A 16948-nucleotide genomic window follows, 5' to 3' on the forward strand; every position below is an offset into this window, starting at 1 on the left:
GCGGTTCCGGGAGCCGGAACTCGGGCGCCCCGCGCTCGGCGTTCGCTCCGATAGGCTCAGGTTCTTAGAAGCACCCAGGCGCAGAACCCTAGCAATCTGTTTGCAAGCCACAGGCGAATTGTAGCCTGGAATTACCTGATCTATGGCTGAATGAGTTGCGGTCAGTCGAAAACAGGGGACGTGACGTCAGTTTACCAAGATGGTGGCTGCTGGCCTCCTCTGTGGACTGACCGGTGTGTAGAACCGAGCAGGACCGCTTCCTTACCCCGTCTGGAACCCAGAATTCAGCCCTGAGTACGGTGCTTGCGCGGCTGGCAGAAACTGCAGCGCTGTAACCCTGCGTCTCTATCCCAGCGCACACTGCAGACTCTAGCCGCGGGGCGATTTGCTGAATCTGGGTAAGACTTTTCTAAAGGCCTTCCACATGGTATCTGGAGGAACCTCCTGGGCAAGGCAGAACTCACGGCCAAGGGCTGATCTTCAAAATTTGTCTCTGCTGGCCCATAGCAGTCAACACAGCACTTGGAAGATGGAAGCTCGAATCCATACAGGAATCTGGGGCACCGACAGTGTCCACTACAGATGACTTTCAAGTTTCCTAGACTGGCCTTGAACTTGCATCCTCCCACCTCAACCTCCAGAGTTGTTGAGAATGCAAATGTGGTTGCCAACTGATTATTGACAAAGAAGGCAGCAATTCAACAGAAGAGTCTTCTAACAAATGATATTACAACTGATATTCATATGCAAATAAAATGAACCTCAGTTGAAACCAAAAAGGAGACTCTGGAATCCACCTCGAAGTCAGCAACTGACAGAACAAAGGTGAGATTCCCATGTGCGATCTGCAGCAAGCAAGGGTTGGAATCTGTATTCTGCCTGCTTGTGGCACTTACATCATGGGGGAGAACCCAGCAATCTCTCTCTGGTGTAAATCAAGACAGTGGCCAGCTGAGAAAGGAATAGATGAGCCGGGACCCTATCAGCCACAGAGCTCCCCAACGTGATTCAGTCTGAGAAGGTAAATGCTAGTGTTCTCCAGCCATTTTCTTATCAGAGGTCTGTTTTTCAGTTGTTTCTCTGTGGCTTGAGAGATGGCTTCCCCAAATATTTTTATTTATTTATTTATTTGAGGATATTGTAAATAGGGTAGTTTTCCTAGTTCTCTTTCAGAGAATTCGCTACTGATGTACAGAAATGAATTTGATTTATGGGTATTGATTTTATATCCTGCTACTTTGCTGAATCCATTTACTAGTTCTAGAAGTTTTCTGGTGGAATTTTTCAGATCCTGTCAGATCATGTCACTGACAAACAGTGATAGTTTGAGTGCTTCTTTTCCTATTTGTATCCCTTTAATTTCTTTCGTCTGGCTAATTGCTTTGGCTAGAGTTTCAAGGACATGTTAAATAGAAGTGGTGAAAAGGGATATCCCTGTCTTGTTCCAGTTTTTAGAGGGAATGCTTTCAATTTTTCTCCATTTAGAATGATGGTAGCCTTGGGTTTAGCAGAGATAGCTTTTACAATGTTGAAACATGTTCCTATTATCCCTAGTTTTTCTAGTGTCTTGAACATGAAGGGGTGCTGTGTTTTGTTGAATGCTTTTTCTGCATCTATTGAGATAGATGATCATGATTCTTATCTTTGTCTATTGATGTGCTGAATTACATTTACTGATTTCCATATGTTGAACCAACCTTGCATCCCTGGGATTAACCCCACTTGATCATGGTGCACTATTTTTTTAATATGTTTTCGTATGCGATTTGCCAGAATTTCATTGAGAATTTCTGTATCTATATTCATTAGAGATATTGGTCTGAAGTTTTCTTTCTTTGATCTGTCTTTGTCTGGTTTTGGAATCAAGGTGATATTGGCCTCACAGAATAAGTTTGGAGTGTTCCCTCTTTTTCTATTTCATGGAATAATTTGAGGAGCATTGGCATTAGTTCTTCTTTGAAGGTCTTTTAGAACTCAGCTATCATCTCTCTGGTCCTAGGGCTTTCTTGGTTGGTAGGTGTTATAGGCCAGGCTATATGGGCAATGACCAAACAGATTCCATTTTACCCCGAGACTCCATTCATGTAAGAAATGCTTCTCCAATGAGAAAGATCCACCTTTGTACCCATTAATAGTTACCTAGCATAGCATACTTGGCAATACAAAATGGCAATTCTTATACAACGTAAAATTGTTCTCTCTTTGGTTTCCATTTTTCCTGGGCAATGTACCCTGTTAGAGATTGATCGACTAGACGTTAGTAGCCATTCTCTAACTTGCACTCAACTAGAGATTGATCGACTAGACGTTAGTAGCCATTCTCTAACTTGCACTCAAAATGACCCACTTCCCTTCTGCTTGCTTGCTTGCTGCTATGCCAAACTGGAAAGTCTGGTGGGAAATACCAATGTACACATTGCATTGTTTTGCTAACTGCTCGATCCAACTTCTGAACCCTGCTTGCTTGTAGCTACGTCAACATGGTTGTGGTTCTTGTGGGTTTTGCCTTTAAATACCCTAAAATGTTGAAGCTCAAGGCTGTTCTCCTGCAGAGATAATTTGGTCCTGTAGGAAGCAGTCTTGGCTGGTCAGACAATAAAGACTCTTCAATTTGAACAAAACTGGGACTTGGTGTGTTTTCTGAGCGACCTGCCCCACAACAGTATGCTTTTGATGGTGTCTTCTATTTCACTGATTCAAAGTGATCTGTTTAACTATGAATATTATCCTGATTTAGTGTGGATAAATCATGAGACTAGAAATTTGTCAATGTCTTTGATATTTTCTATTTTATTGGAGTACAAATTTTCAAAATAATTTCTAATTATCTTCTATATTTCTGTAATGTACATTGTGATATTTCCTTTTTCATCACAGATTTTAGTAATTTGAGTTTTCTTTCCTCTCTTCGTTAGCATGGTTAAAGGTTTATATTTTTTCAAAGAACCAACTTTTCGTATTGTTAATTTTCCCAATTGTTTCAATTTCATTGATTTCAGGTCTGATTTTAATTATTTCCTGTCTTCTACTTTTGGTGTTGATCTTCAGCTGAGTATAGATTAACATGCATGGGAGAAACAACCTAAAGTTGAGGGGGAAACCACCTAAAAGGGCAAGTGCAAGTACAACCTGAAAAAGTTTGTGGTCCTCTTTAGCCATGCACAAAACTTCAGAACACAAAGGGCACTGGATGGAATATTCAGAAGAAATATTATATCAATGGTGGGTGGGAATTAGCCCCAAATGTCTCTTCCAAACTTTAAAAGCAAACTTTGAAACAACAACAACAACAAACTGTTTCCAAGTAACTTAACTGACCCTGAACAAAGCTCAAGAATATTTAAACGAATCCAAAATTATCCAGCATCAAAAAAGGTAATTCCAAAATGCCTAGCATATATTTATTTAAAAAAATATTTTTAGCTGTAGATAAACACAATTTCTTTCTCTCTCTCTCTCTTTCATTTTTATGTGGTGGTGAGGCTCAAACTCAGTGCCTCACATGTACTAGGCAAGCACATTATTACTGAGCTACAACCCCAGCCCCTTGGAATCTATTTAAAAAACTACCAGGTATGCAAAAAAGCAGGAAAACACAACCTATCATGAACAGAGATGTAAATCAGTAAGAACACACAAAGAAATTACATAAATGACAAAACTAGAAGACAAAGACATTAGAACAATTATAAATATGATCCATATGCTCAAGAACATAAAGAAAAACATAAACAGACCTTCTAGGGATTAAAACTATAAAATGTGAAGAAGAAAAATACACTGGATGCAATTAACAATAGATTTAATACTACAAAGAGAACTTGAAGGTACAGAAATCGAAACTGCCCAAAATAAAACACAGGGATTTAAAAAAAAAAAAATGGAAAAACAAAACAAAATACACAAATAAGCCCATTAGTAAGCTATGAAACGTGCCTAATATAAGTGAAATTAGAGTTCCTGAAAGAAACTGGGGGGGGGGAGAAGAAAAAGAAAATATGAGTAACTAATGGCTAAAAATTTTCCAGGAATATTATAAACTCAAAGACCACAATGTAAACATACTCCAGACTCAGAAATGTAAAGCAAACTATGCCAAGGCACATTATAAAACCAGGAATGAAGAGAAAAATTAAAAGTGTCTAGAGAAAATTAAGGATATTATGTATGGGAAAGGGTAAAATGTCAAATGATTTTTTTCCAGGAAGCAGTGCAAATCAGAAGACTATGACACTTATTTTTAAATACCAAAAATAAAACACTGTTGAATTAGTATTCTATACCCAGCAAAAATACGTATTAAAAAAATAAGTTTAAAGAATTTACAGCCGGCCAATTGTCAATATAAGAAAGGTTAAAGGAAGACATTCAGGCACAAAGAAAATGATATCAGATGGTAATATGAATTTATACAAAAGCATGGAGAATATTGGAAATGATAAATATATTGAAAGGGTTTTGGAGAGGACCAGGCTAAATCAGTTGGTGTATGCTACAACTGGGAAGGCCAAAGGGGCAGGGCTGCAAAAGTACTTTGAAAATAATTATCATAGCCATGTGTCTTAGGTGTTGTATGCAGTTATAGGATCTGTTTGCCAAGCTGGGTTTTTGCATTGTTTTGGCCCCATCCCTTCTTTCTGTGCCTCACTTCCTCTTTTGGAATGGGAATGCTTACTCTGTGCTACTGTATATTGGAGATAATATATATAACTTGTTTTTGATTTTTAAAGGGGTTCCAAGCGAAGAGTTTGCCTTGAGTCTCAGAGGAGACTTTGGACTTGGACTGGGGAATGCTGAAACTGTGTAAGACTATGGGACTCTTAGAGATTAGGACTTAATGCGTTTTGCATTATGAGATGGACACGAGCTTTTAAGGGGAAGGATAGAATGTTATGGTTTGGATATGAGCCCCTGTTAGTGCAGGAATATTGGAAGGTAAAATGACTAAACTGTGAGACCTGTAACCTAATCAGTTTATCCTACTATGAACAGAATGACTAGAAGATAACTGTAGGCAGGTGGGCATGGTAGGAGGAGGTGGGTCACTGGAAGCATGCCCTGGAAGGGTTGTTCTTTCTGAGGTCTCTTCCACTCTCTCTGTTTCCTCATCATTTCATAAACTAAGCAGCATTCCTCTCCTAAGCCCTTCTTCCATGACATACTCCCTTATCTTAGTCACAGAGCAATAGCATTGACTGATACCTCTGAGATCCTGCATTCTATTTTAAATAAACTTTCTGTCCTCTTAAGTTGTTCTTGTTGAATATTTTTGGTGGAAAGGGTATCAGGGTTGAATTCTGTGGCACTTGACCACTGAGCTACATCCCCAGCCCTATTTTATTTTTTTAGTATTTTATTTAGAGACAGGTTCTTACTGAGTTGCTTAGCACCTCGCTTTTGCTGAGGCTGGCTTTGAACTCACGATCCTCCTGCCTCAGCCTCCTAAGCTGCTGGGATTACAGGCCTGTGCCACAGTGCCTGGCTTGCAGGATATTTTGGACACAGTAACATAAAAGCTAACTAAAACAAACAGTAACAAAGATGGGACTAGTCAATAGAAAACAAATTAAAAATGGCATTAATGTTTCATGGATTATGTCTCCACTGATTCAGCCAATTGTGTACTGAAAATATTTACAGAAAAAAGTGTATGGCCTGAACTCGTACAGACCTTTTCCCTTGTCATTACTCCACAAAAATAACGTATAACAATTATATGCACAGCATTTACACTATAAGTTACATAGAGATGATTTATAGTATACCAAAGGATATGTGTAGGTTTTATGCAAATAACTAAGTCATTTTACAAGGGATTGGAGCATCTGTATGTAGACTTTGGTACCCACAGGGGTAGGGTATCATGGAATCAATCCCCATGGATACTTAGTGATTGACTGTTAAACATATATCCTATAAACAATGCAAATAAAGATTGTCAGAGCAAATGAAAATAAAAGGCCACAAGATGATAATATACTCTTTCAAAACTTTTAGCCAACATAGTATGAGAAGTCCTAGCTAGAGCCATCAGATAACAGAAAGACACAATGTGAACGCAAACTGTCCCTGATTGCTGATGACATGATCTTATATATAGAAAACTGCAAAGATTCCCACAAAAAACTATTAAAACTAATAAACAAACTTAGCAAAGTTGTAACACATAATCAGAAATATTGCCACAGACCATTAGCAAATCTCTGAAGAAATCAAGAAAGCAAATCCATTTACAATGGCTATAGAATAAATAATATATAGGAATAAATTCAACAAAAGATTAAAAAAAAAAACTCCATAATAAAACCTAAAAAACACTGATGGAAGAAATCCTAAAATTTGTATGGAAACACAAAATCCCAAGTAATCAAAGCAATCTTGAAGAAAATGATAATAAAACAACAAAGTTTTTACACTACTTGAATTCAAAGGCATTATATACTTGAATTCAAACCAAAATATAAAACAGTAATAATAAAAACAGCATGTTATTGTCATAAAAATAGAGATAGACCAAAGGAGCAGAACAAAGAACCCTAAAATAAAACCATGTGTCTATGGTTGAGTTTTAACAAAGGTACTAAGAATAAGCACTGGAAAAGGAACAATCTTGACAATATATGGTGCTAAAAAAACTGGGTATCCATATGCGGAAGAATGAAACTAGAACCTATTTCCCTACCAGTTATAAATATCAACTCAAAATGGATTAAAGACTTAAATTTTACATGTGAATTTATCACAATACTAGATGAAACTATTGGGGAAATGCTTTAGAATATTAATAGGACAATACCTTAAATGGAAACAAAGTAAAAGCGAACAGTTTCTCCACAGCAAAAGAAAACAGAAAATATCTGCAAATTATATATCTGACAAGGAGTTAACAAGATATAGAGAACTTAAGAAATTGAATATAAAAAAATAAAGTAAACCAATTAAAAATGTGTAACAGATCCAGTCATTTCTCAAAAGACATACAAATGGCTAAGAGGTATAAGAAAAAAATGTACTTCATCACTGTTATGGTTTGGATCTTAAAAGTTCCACAAAGCTTGTGTGTTGAAAGCTTGGTTCCCAGCTGATGGTGTTATTGTGACATGTGGAAACCCTGGGAGGTGGAGTTGAAAGAAGCAGGTTAATAGTGACATGCCATTGATGAGTATACGGACCTTGGCTTACTTTCTGTTTCCTGACTGCTATGAAGTGAGCAGCTCTGCTCTACCATGCCCTCTCTACCAGGATAGTATGTTCTGTGTCACCACAGGCCAAAAAACAAAGGCTCCAAGAAATAGTAAACTAAACCACTGAAACAATGAGATGAAATAAATCTTTCCTCCGTTAAATTTTCTCAGGTATTTTGTCCTAGCAATAATAGCTAAACTGGAAAACTGGTACTGACAAGTGGGGTCATTTTTGTGACTAAACCTAACCATATGGTTCAGAAGCCATTGAAACTGGTTTTTTGGAGGAATCTGGAAAACTTTGGAGGAGCAGGCTAGACAAAGCTCAGGATGCTATAAAAGGACTTAATGGTTGGATTCTGGGATAAACTCAGAAGTCCAGAATGATGATAGGAATGAGAACAGCAAAGGGCACACTCTTGAGGTTTCAGATGGAAATGAGGACAACATTGGGAACTGGATTACAAGGCTTTGATATTACTTTCTGGCAAAGAACTTACCTACATTTTATTTGTGCCCTAAGACTTTCTATGAAGCTGAGTTTAAAGGTGATGGAATAATTAACTTGCCAGAGGAAATTTCAAGGCAACACAGCATACTGGCTGTGGCACGGGCAATGCTGCCTGCTTTAAACAAGATTTACAGTGAGAATCAGGAGCAAAAACCAGAGCATAAAGATTTGAAAAACTTGCAATTTTGCCAGAATAAGAGCACGCTTATGGGTGTGGGCAATAATGGAGCCAGTTGATTATGGACTGGAACCTCTGATGTCATGAGCCAAAATAAATCTTTCCTCCTTAAAGTTGTTTTTCTCAGTTTTATTTATTTATTTATTTTAACAGCATTTGACAGCTCACTAACCACAGGAAGGCACAAATCAAAATCACAATGAAAAAAAAAAAGAATAAATCACAGAGCCTAGTACATAGTAAAAAAAATAATAATGAGATTATTACCTTATCTCAATAAGATGGCTACTATCAAAAAGACTAAGAGTAGGTAAGAACGTGAACTAAAGGAACTCTTGCACACTGTTAGAACATTTATGAGTAGAGAGAGTCACTAGGGAAGATAGTATGAGAGTTTCTCAAACAATTCATTTGAGAAACTCAGCCATTCCACTATTGGGTATATATCTCAAAGAAATGAAATAAGTACATCAAAGAGACACTTACACACGCATATTTACTACAGCACTATTCATAATGGCCCCAAAATGGAAACAATCGAAGTGTCCATCACATGGATAAATACCATAGAATAATATTCAGCCATAAAATGGAATAAAATTCTGTCATTTGCAGCAACATTGACAGAATTGAAGATTATTAGGATAAGTGAAATAAACTAGGCACAGAAAAAATAAGTACTGTATAATCTCACTCGTGTAGAGTCTGAAAAAGCTCAGAGCAGAAATGGTAGTCATGAGTAGTAGGAAAGGAGATGGGAAATGGTTGATCAAAGGGTACTAAATTACTGTTAGATAGGAGCAAGAAGTTCTGATGTGTTATTGTACAGTAGGATGACTGTGGAAAACAACCATGTACAATATATTTTTAAAAACTAGTAGAAAAGATTTTGAATATTTTCATTATCAATAAACTATATTAAACCTGATTTAAATAGTACACTATATGTACCAAAATGACACACTGTATAATTTTTAAATGTACAATATTTGTTTTTATTTATTTGCTAAAAAATAAACTACAAGTATGAAAAAAAGAAAGAAAAAGAAAAAAGCTTAATAATATGCTATTTATAAAGAGTCTAATGTAAAGATACAAATAGCTTAAAAGTAAAAGGGTGAATACACCTAGAGGGCATAACAATTCTATTTATGCCCTGATCACAACTGATAGAAATGAAGTAAGAAACCCATGAAAACACTATAACAGTCAACATCCCTCTCATATAAAAAGTAGACATAAACTGAATAAGCATTCATAACATAAGAACAATACTATCATTCAATTTGACTATACATTGATAGAAAAATCCAATAAACAACAGAACCCATTTTTTTTTCAAATGTATTTAGAACATTGGTCAAGACAGACCATATTCTGAAAAAAAATTTTTTTTTTAAATAAAATCCAAGCCATACAAAGTATGTCTACTGAATTACAATCTCATGCTAACTATAGTTACTAAGGACAGAATTATATTCTTGAAAACTGCTAAGAGAGTAGTGTTACGATTTGGATGTAAGTTGTCCCCCAAAAGCTCATGTGTGAGACAATGCAAGGTTTGGAAGAGAAATGACTGGGTTATAGGCTTAACCTAATCAGTGAATTGATCCCTGATGGGATTGAATGAGTGGATGCTGGAGACAGGCTATGAAATATGTTTTATATGTGGATATCTGGAAGCAAAGAGTTTTCTGATCACCATGTGAGCTGCTTTACTCTACCACACTCTTCTGCCTCACTTTGAGCCCCAAGGAATGGAGCTGGCTTTCTATGGACTAAGACTTCTGAAACCATGAGCCCCCAAATAGGCTTTTCCTCCCCTAAAATTGTTCTGATCAGATCTTTAGTCACAGCAGTGAGTAAGCTGAATAAAAAACGAATATATTTTTAAAAGTGTTTTTATTGGGGCTGGGGATATGGCTCAAGCGGTAGTGAGCTCGTCTGGCATGCGCGCCCGGGGCACTGGGTTTGATCCTCAGCACCACATAAAAAAATAAATAAAAAATAAAGAAGTTGTGTCCACCGAAAAATACAAAATAAATATTAAAAAATTCTCTCTCTCTTTAAAAAAAAAGTGTTTTTGATACAAAAAAGGGCAAAATACATGAGAAAATGTTAATTTAGCTTCATTTAGTCATTGTAAAACATACATAATAATAAAACATCATGTGGTACATATCAAAATACACGTGATATTTGTCAATTTAAAAAATTTGAAAAATTAGAAATCATCAATACTACAGTATCTGGAAAAAATCCTCAGTAGTATTTGGGAATCAAGCAACACACTTTTAAACGACTCGGGGGTCAAAGAAATCTGATGAAAGATTATAGTTCTCTGATCTGAATGAATATGAAAACAACATATAAATGGGATGCAGATAAAGCAGAGTTTAGAGGGAAATGTTTGGTATGTAATGGATATTTGTCTTATAATGACATTTAAGTTAATAATGGACTGCATATAATATGGTGGTTCCATAAGTTTACAGTGCCTAATAATGATGTAGCCATCTTACTCTGTGTAAGCACACTTCATTAATGTTCACATAATAGCCTAATATTTATTACTCAGAACGTATCTGAGTCCTTAAGCAATGCACAACAGTATTAGTAAAAAAGGTCTCAAGCATCAATCATATTAAATTCTACCTTAAAAAAACTAAGAAAGGTAAATTAAACTCAAAATAAGCAGAAGAAAAAACTTAAAACAGAACAAAAAAAAAATCAATGAGATGTAAAACAGAAAACTAACACAGAGGAAAAAAAAAATCAACAAAACTTAAAGCTAGTTCTTGGAGAACAGAGTTGAATGATAGTACTTTAAATGATACTACTATCAAATACCATTCAACATGAAATATATACTCTGAATATCCCTGTATCTATTAAAAGAACTGAATCTGCAGTTGAAACTTTCCCACAAAGACAACTCCAATGACAAATATTTTTAAAAACTTAAAAGAAAACTTCTCAACTCATCCTATGAGATAATATTACCCTGATACCAAACAAGAGAAAAAAATCATTGAAGAAATGCTCTATATCAATATTCTTCACATACATAGACACAAAAATTTCTGAAATTGAGATATACACACACACACAAGCATGTAAAAATACAACATGAGAACTATGGTATAAATGTTTCTGTTACCCTAAAACTTACCTGTTAAAACTGAATTCTTTATATGATGGTTTTCAGATTGGGGAGGGTTTTTGGGAATTAGTTTTAGGAACTGATTTGGGCAGAGCCCTCAATAGGATTAGTGCCCTTATAAAAAGAGATTTGACAGAGTACATTTGTTCCTTCTGCCATGTGAGGACCACAACAAGAAAGCATCATCCAGAGCAGAGGGAAAGCCCTCTGAACACCAAATCTGCTGGCATCTTATTCTTAGACTTCCTCAGCCCACAGTATTGTGAGCAATATTATATCTATTGTTTACATAGTATAAGGTATTTTATTATAGCAGCCTGAACAAACTTAAGACAATGACTAAATTTGGTTTATCCCCTAAATAGAATGCAAGGATTATATAATGTTCTAAAACTAATCATTGTAGCTTACAATATTAGGAAACCAAAAATAGAAAGGGGGAGGAGAAGCCATATGAATATCTCAGTGAATTCAGAAAGTACAAGTCCTGAGTCACTTAACGATATAGGTATATTGTGAGAAATATGTCATTAAGCAATCTTGTTATTGTGTGAACACAATGTAAATAGTTTCTGAAAGAGTGTACTTATACTAACCTAGATGGTATAGCTTATTACTATCTAAGTTAAATGATATAGCATCTATTTCTAGACTAGGGAGTTTCAAGCATTGAAGATTTGCTCTGGCAAGCAATTTTCTTTCAAAAATCAGAGTATCCAAAAGTTCTTTAAATGTCTTTCACATCAGCATGTGCAGACTCACCATACCCTTTTATATTATGTGATAAATAATGATTCTTGAATCATTAAAAATCATCTAGAGATAGCAGTAAATTTAAAATCAAAGATGGGTTTGGTTTTTAATTTCTGTAATTATCATGGTGTTGATAGGAATGTTTCTGTATCTGGCTTCAATCTACATACATCATGAGAAGTTTCTCCAAATCTCACACGGGCCCATCTTGAATTTCTGTTATTCTCTATTCTTTCAATGAAGCAGATTCTCTAACAGCTTCTGTCACTGTGCTCTTATCCTTCAAGATCTTAGCTATGGTGGAATGTGACATGCCTGAAAGGGGAGCAATAATCACTGATTTTCCACCCTTGTAGTCCTCAATAAATTTTCATTTCATTTCCAAATCAACTGATCAACACTGCCTCTTTTTGACATTAGCAGTGCATTTTGTATGCTTAAGGGCTGTATTCGTTTTTCTCTGCTATGAACAAAATACCCCAAAAGAACAACTTAGAGGAGGAAAAGTTATTCTGACTTATGCTTCCAGAGATGTTAGTCCCTGGCAGACAACTCCATTGCTTTGGACCCAAGATGAGGTAATATAACATCACGGTGGAAAGATATGGCAGAGGAGCATCGCTCAATTCATGACTGGTCAGGAAGCAAAGAAAGGAAAGGGGGAAAGGAGCTATAGTGAAAATGAACCCATCTAGGGCATGCCCCCAGTGACCTATTTCCTCCAGCCATTTCACCTGCTACAGTTACCACCCACTGCATTCAAACCAGGATGGACTGTTTAGTAGGTTACAACTCTCACAATCCAATCATTTCAGCTCCAAACGTTCCTGTATTTACACAGGAGCTTTTGAGGACATCTCATATCCAAACCATAACATGTACCATGATGAATAAAACAACACGAGATTAAACCAACCACATGAGAAATGGTAAATTAGATGTATGAGGTGGTTGGTGTAACACAGAATACTGTATGCAGTAAACTTTTTTTTTTTTTAATAAGTAGAATGAGTGCACTCTAAAATATTAACACCAAAAAAGTATAATAAACACATATACCAGAACATAGATGCTCATTATCATTATTGATATTATGTGCTGCTTTTATTTGTATGTGTTATGCTTTTATACAACTGGCAGTGCTAGAAGTTTGTTTATAATAGCATCACCACAAATAGGAGTAATGTGTTGGTTGCACTAAGATATTACAATACTTTATATTTCTCATATGAAAATTATATTATAGATTATCTCCTGATTATAAATGTTTCAGAATACACCTTAAGTTTTGTAGGTTGTTTTTTTTTTTTTTTTGTGGTGCTGGGGATCGAACCCAGGGACTTGTGCAGGCAAGGCAAGCACTCTACCAAGTGAGCTATATCCCCAGACCAGGCACCTTAAGTTTGGATTCCTAATTTGTAATTATATTCTTAGTGTCCTTTTGGTCATGTTCTTTTTGGACATATATACCATATAACAGATGGTAATGTGTCTCTAAGATAAATCACTGTCCAAAGTCCTAAGTCTAATACTAGTTCTCACTAAGCAATAAATATGTATTAACAAAACAAACAAAACCCAACCAACTTCCAAACTTTTAGTTCAGTCACTAATAAAAATCTCCAGAACTGTCACTAAAAATAAAAGGTTAATTTTTGGGGGGTGGAGAGAGGGGGGTGCTGGGGATTAAATCCAGGCCCTTGTGCATGCGAAGTGAACACTCTACCAACTGAACTATATCCCCAACCCAAAGGTTAATTTTCTAAATCTGAGAAAATAAAGGTTGTTTCTTGATGAAAATCTCACATATGGTCTTTATAATACAATTCACTTTTTGCATTCCTAATAAGATAACTTATAAGCAGTAACTCAGCACTGAGTAGTATAGTAGTTCCCACACAAACCTCTAGCTTTGTCATTTTAAATTGATTCCTGCATTTACTATAACATTTTTTTTTTTAAGGAAGATTGAAATTTTAAAAAGCACATTAGGAAACAACTGGAAGATGTTTTCAACAAGACATGCATCCAAAGTGCAAGCAATTACACCCAAAGATAATGTTTGTCAGGTAAAAGAAAATGGCTTACCTTAATAAGAGCTGAAATGCTATGCTCTACAATTTTCAGTCAAGCAAACTACAACCTACTTATTTACATAGCTTTATGAACAAAAATGTAGTCATGTCTACTGTATATTGTGTTTCTTACATCAGCTTTACAAGGTTGGAAGGACATAAAAAAGAAAAAATAACTTTAGCCAATATGATGTTAGGGAGCTGCTAATTGCTATTCCAAGAAGAAAAATGACTAAAAAGACACTAAAAATATAATTACAGACCAAGAGTCTAAATTTAAGGTATCTTCATTTTTGTGACCAGGAGACCATTTACAGAACACCTGTCCATTCTTTTTATCTGAGAGTATTGTACAAAACAGAATTTGGAATCAACATCTCAAATGGTATACATTAACTCCCAAAAAAGTGCTCACAACTGACTCTGCATCCCAAATAAAAATAAACACATATAAAGAGTAATTCAAGATACACAATGAGCCCATCTTTCCAAATTCTACGTACATAAAGTGTATTTTTATGACTACATAAAGGAAATCTAATAACTTTTATACAGAGACCATATAGGTATATTTTGTATTGGATAGCAAAATCCCTCTTAGTTCTATCACTCAAATCTAAAGAAACTGATATTTAAATTTTATTAGAGCTTTCAGATTACATATAGTACAAAGTCAAACACACACAGAAACCCTAATTTTAACCTTCTAGGAACTCTTAGGATATACATATAAAATTCTGACTAAGCCTAATGGTATTTTCAAATATACTATTTTGTTACTTGAGGACAATGGGGAAATTAAGTTTCCAAGAGGCTCTTACCTGTATAATGCATCATCAATCTCCACAGATTCTGTTGACATGATGGGCAATTTTTTACTTGCACTGAGGGGAAAAAATAACAAAAACACTAAACCTTTAAGTATGATATGGTTATTAAATACTCACAATTTAGAATGCAATATTCAGTTATACGGCATCAGATTCATGATTTACTGAAGAGTTTTAGATACCAAATATATCATTACCTATCATTGATTTTTAAAATGTATTAAAATTAAAATTTATTAATTGCTTGCTTTATCTTTTGTGTACTAAATTGTACAGCCCATGATTGTTTTATTCAGAGGTATTTTGTTATTGCTCATTTATTCTCATGGATCTATATTTTTAACAATTTTGTCCCGCGAACCTTTTCTATAATCACACTCTTCCTAAATAAACTCATTTATTCCCAAAGAATTAACCATATGCTATAACATATGCATATAACATAATAACCTATTTCTTTATGTATGATTTTTTCTGTCCTACAGATTTTATACACCTGCCAAAACAACTATATTCTGATATTTAACTGGTATCCCAAACATTAGGAACCCAAACAGAATTCAATTCCCCCTGCTGCTCATGATACGCATAAAGGAAGCACTTAAGAAACATCTGTTGAATGAATTTTAAAAATTTAAAAAAAAAACTAAAAAACTTATTAGAGTGACAAAATATATACACTTCAGTGATATATTATTTACAGTAGTGTGTCCCAATTTTTCCACAGCACAGTACATAAAGCAAAATCATATCTGTAGGAAACATGGGAAGCAGAAATGGCTTGTAGACAATTACCCAGCCCGGGGTATAGAAGCCTGAGCTATAGTGAAAGCTGAGATTAGTACCATCTTGGCAAAAGTGCAATCCAAACCTGGATCTGAGAAGCAAAACTATTATCAATTATGGGGTTCTGAAAATAATGTGATAGCAGGAAATTTGAGTCTTATTTTTAAAGCCTGACATTGATAAATAAGCCAAGGGGTTTGTAAACACATGTGATTAAAATGTTATCAGTTACTTACCAACACTGATTAGCATCATCAAATGATATCAGCTTCTAGTTAATTAAATGGATAACTATTACAAAACTCCTGACTGCACTCATGAAAGCAAACCAGAAGATAGCTGCATTCTAAGAGATCACCTAATAAAAACAATGTACACACACAATATACTGTTTTGGCATTCTAATAGAATATACAAATAAAAATTTTCATTATACAGTTTCCTATTATAGCTACTACACTTGCATGTTCCTTTTCCTTGCATGGGGCACAATTAGTTTAGTGAGTAAACTTGCTTAGTAAAAAATAAGGACTATATTCTAACCAGCCTGATTCTTATGTTTACAACTGGCATTTACTTTTTAGAAAGTTCTGCCTTACTGAACATTTTAAGAATATCTTTTAATTTGTAAGACAATAAAAAATATTTCACCTTAGGGGGCAGCTTTGTTTTTATTACCTATTATCTCCCAAGTTAATTTGACCTGAAAAGGGCAGACAATACCATGGTATTTAAAATACCCTTCAGTCTGAAAGTAATGGAAACTCTACAGGTATATAAACAGTGTCATACTACCTAAAATTAATACATCCATCATTTCTATATTTGATAAGTTGTATTATGACAAAGGACAGGATACATGCTTCATGAAAGAGGAACTACTAACTAAAATCTTGGTAAGGGCCTAGGCAGGGTCATCTCCCGCCTTAATTCTGCAGGGGCGGAAACGATGCAAAGGAGAACAAGATTAACCAACTGGGATATATGAATAGGTATCTAGTATATTTTGTCCCTGGCTTTCCCCAACCCCTTTTCACCATAGTCAACAGAGGCTTCAGGGTGCCCTGACTGCTACTGATTCATCCTTACTTGTTCGCTCTGGCAATAGTTTTCAAAGGATGATCCCAGTGGAGGATAATGCACCGTGGCGCTCTTAGCTTTCATTTAACATAAAACGAAAAGAAAGGTGATTGGCACCTGGCAGAGAAGCTCACAGCGAGAGACTTAGGCCAGACTAGCTCTGGTCAGAGCCCCTCACGTCAGTTAACCAGGAGGATGCAGGATGCTGGACCCTCACCGGAACTGAAAAAGCCCAGAAAGAGGCGGGACGAGGACTTTCGCCTTAGGAAAAGTCTTGGGCTGCAGAGGCCCAAGCGCGCGCTGCCACACCCACCCCGCACGCTCCCCTGGCCTCCCAGGAAAGGCTCGGCTCGGCCGGGCCCGTGGCCTCCCGCGCGCGCTCCCTGCC

General features: G+C 35.8%; 1 protein-coding gene across 3 annotated transcripts in view; it reads right to left on the reverse strand.

The window, feature by feature from the left end:
- Uba6 (ubiquitin like modifier activating enzyme 6) overlaps positions 1-14871 on the reverse strand; it is a 75869-nt gene extending 60998 nt beyond the window's left edge. Inside the window, exon 1 of one of the 3 annotated variants that reach the window (XM_048784587.1) lies at positions 14686-14871. In XM_048784587.1, the coding sequence (XP_048640544.1) occupies positions 14686-14726 (41 nt within the window). In that variant the 5' untranslated portion in view covers positions 14727-14871. The remainder of the gene's footprint in view (positions 1-14685) is intronic. The other 2 variants (XM_048784586.1, XM_048784588.1) reach the window with 2 other exon arrangements.
- Between the last annotated feature and the right edge of the window lie 2077 nt (positions 14872-16948).

The sequence above is a fragment of the Marmota marmota genome, unplaced genomic scaffold, assembly GCF_001458135.2.
Source record: "Marmota marmota marmota unplaced genomic scaffold, marMar, whole genome shotgun sequence".
In the NCBI taxonomy this organism is placed as follows: domain Eukaryota; kingdom Metazoa; phylum Chordata; class Mammalia; order Rodentia; family Sciuridae; genus Marmota; species Marmota marmota.